This window comes from Gavialis gangeticus, unplaced genomic scaffold, assembly GCF_001723915.1.
Source record: "Gavialis gangeticus isolate Ggan-Ray unplaced genomic scaffold, GavGan_comp1, whole genome shotgun sequence".
In the NCBI taxonomy this organism is placed as follows: domain Eukaryota; kingdom Metazoa; phylum Chordata; order Crocodylia; family Gavialidae; genus Gavialis; species Gavialis gangeticus.
The window spans coordinates 144,330,281-144,331,327 of NW_017729032.1; the positions used below are offsets into that span (position 1 = coordinate 144,330,281).

A 1,047-nucleotide genomic window follows, 5' to 3' on the forward strand; every position below is an offset into this window, starting at 1 on the left:
TCTCTCAAAGAGTGCATCAAATAAAGTAGATTGCCCACTTTTGTTTGCAAAAGACTCCACAATCTCTTTAAAAAAGTCTTGCTTGCCATGACTTAGGTTTAGCAACATGTGACCTAGAAAGCAAGATACTTTGTTAATTCAAAAACAATGAATTACACTTTTTTTTTAATTTAAAATGAATTTTGTTCAGTAGCAAGCATCTTAGAGCAGTAACCCAGTATGTCAAAAAAAGGGGACTGTAGACAAATTTCTATTCCCAAGAAATTCCCTTTGACTTCTATTGTGCCAGAATTTAACCGCATATGCCCAAGAGACCTTTCATGCTCCACACCGAGGCATCTAGGCCAAAGAATTTTGATATCCAGTCCTCTGGACATAAATATGGAACCTCTGGTAAAGATGGTTTAACAAATATGGAAGAAAAATCCCCACAGTACATCCAGCATTCTTTATTTCCACAAATAGCTATGATAGGAGTGGAATGGCTCTTGCAAGAGAAGGAAATCCTGAAGAGTATCTCATTCAGAGAGCCAATAATCCAAAAGCACAAAAGGTGAAAGAAGCCTTGGAGTACTAATAGCATTTGAAGAAGATTCAAAAAGGTACAAAACTTAAGGTTGGTATCACTCAGGAGTATGAAGGAAGGGTAGTGGGAAAATGTTCTAATTTTTCCATATTAACTCATTTTTTCACATGGCAGAAGAAAAAAAAGAAGATGGGGAATGAAATACCGTTGCATGATTAAAGATGCTTTTAAATTCAATCATGGGATATCAAAATGTAACTACATATATGCTCAAAGTCGAGACTAAATTCTTCTCTCATGTTTTGGAGCAGTTTAATGTTTCTTACAAACTAATTAACAACTTTAAGAAGTTTCAGTGAATATTTTTGTTACCAGACTGGCTTAGTCGATCACAAGCTAGCATTTCTACTATGTCTTGTCCGGCTTGGTCTCCTTTTATAAGTTTTGCCTTTGGTTTAGGAACCTAGTAGAAGTTTAAAGGGAAAAAAAAAAAAAAAAAAAAAAAAAAAAAAATTAAAATT

General features: G+C 34.2%; 1 protein-coding gene across 1 annotated transcript in view; it reads right to left on the reverse strand.

Annotated features, from left to right (window-relative positions):
* RGPD4 (RANBP2-like and GRIP domain containing 4) overlaps positions 1–1,047 on the reverse strand; it is a 99,581-nt gene that overhangs the window by 77,051 nt on the left and 21,483 nt on the right. Inside the window, exon 8 of the mRNA XM_019524304.1 lies at positions 899–989. Coding sequence (XP_019379849.1) covers positions 899–989 — 91 coding nt within the window. The remainder of the gene's footprint in view (positions 1–898; positions 990–1,047) is intronic.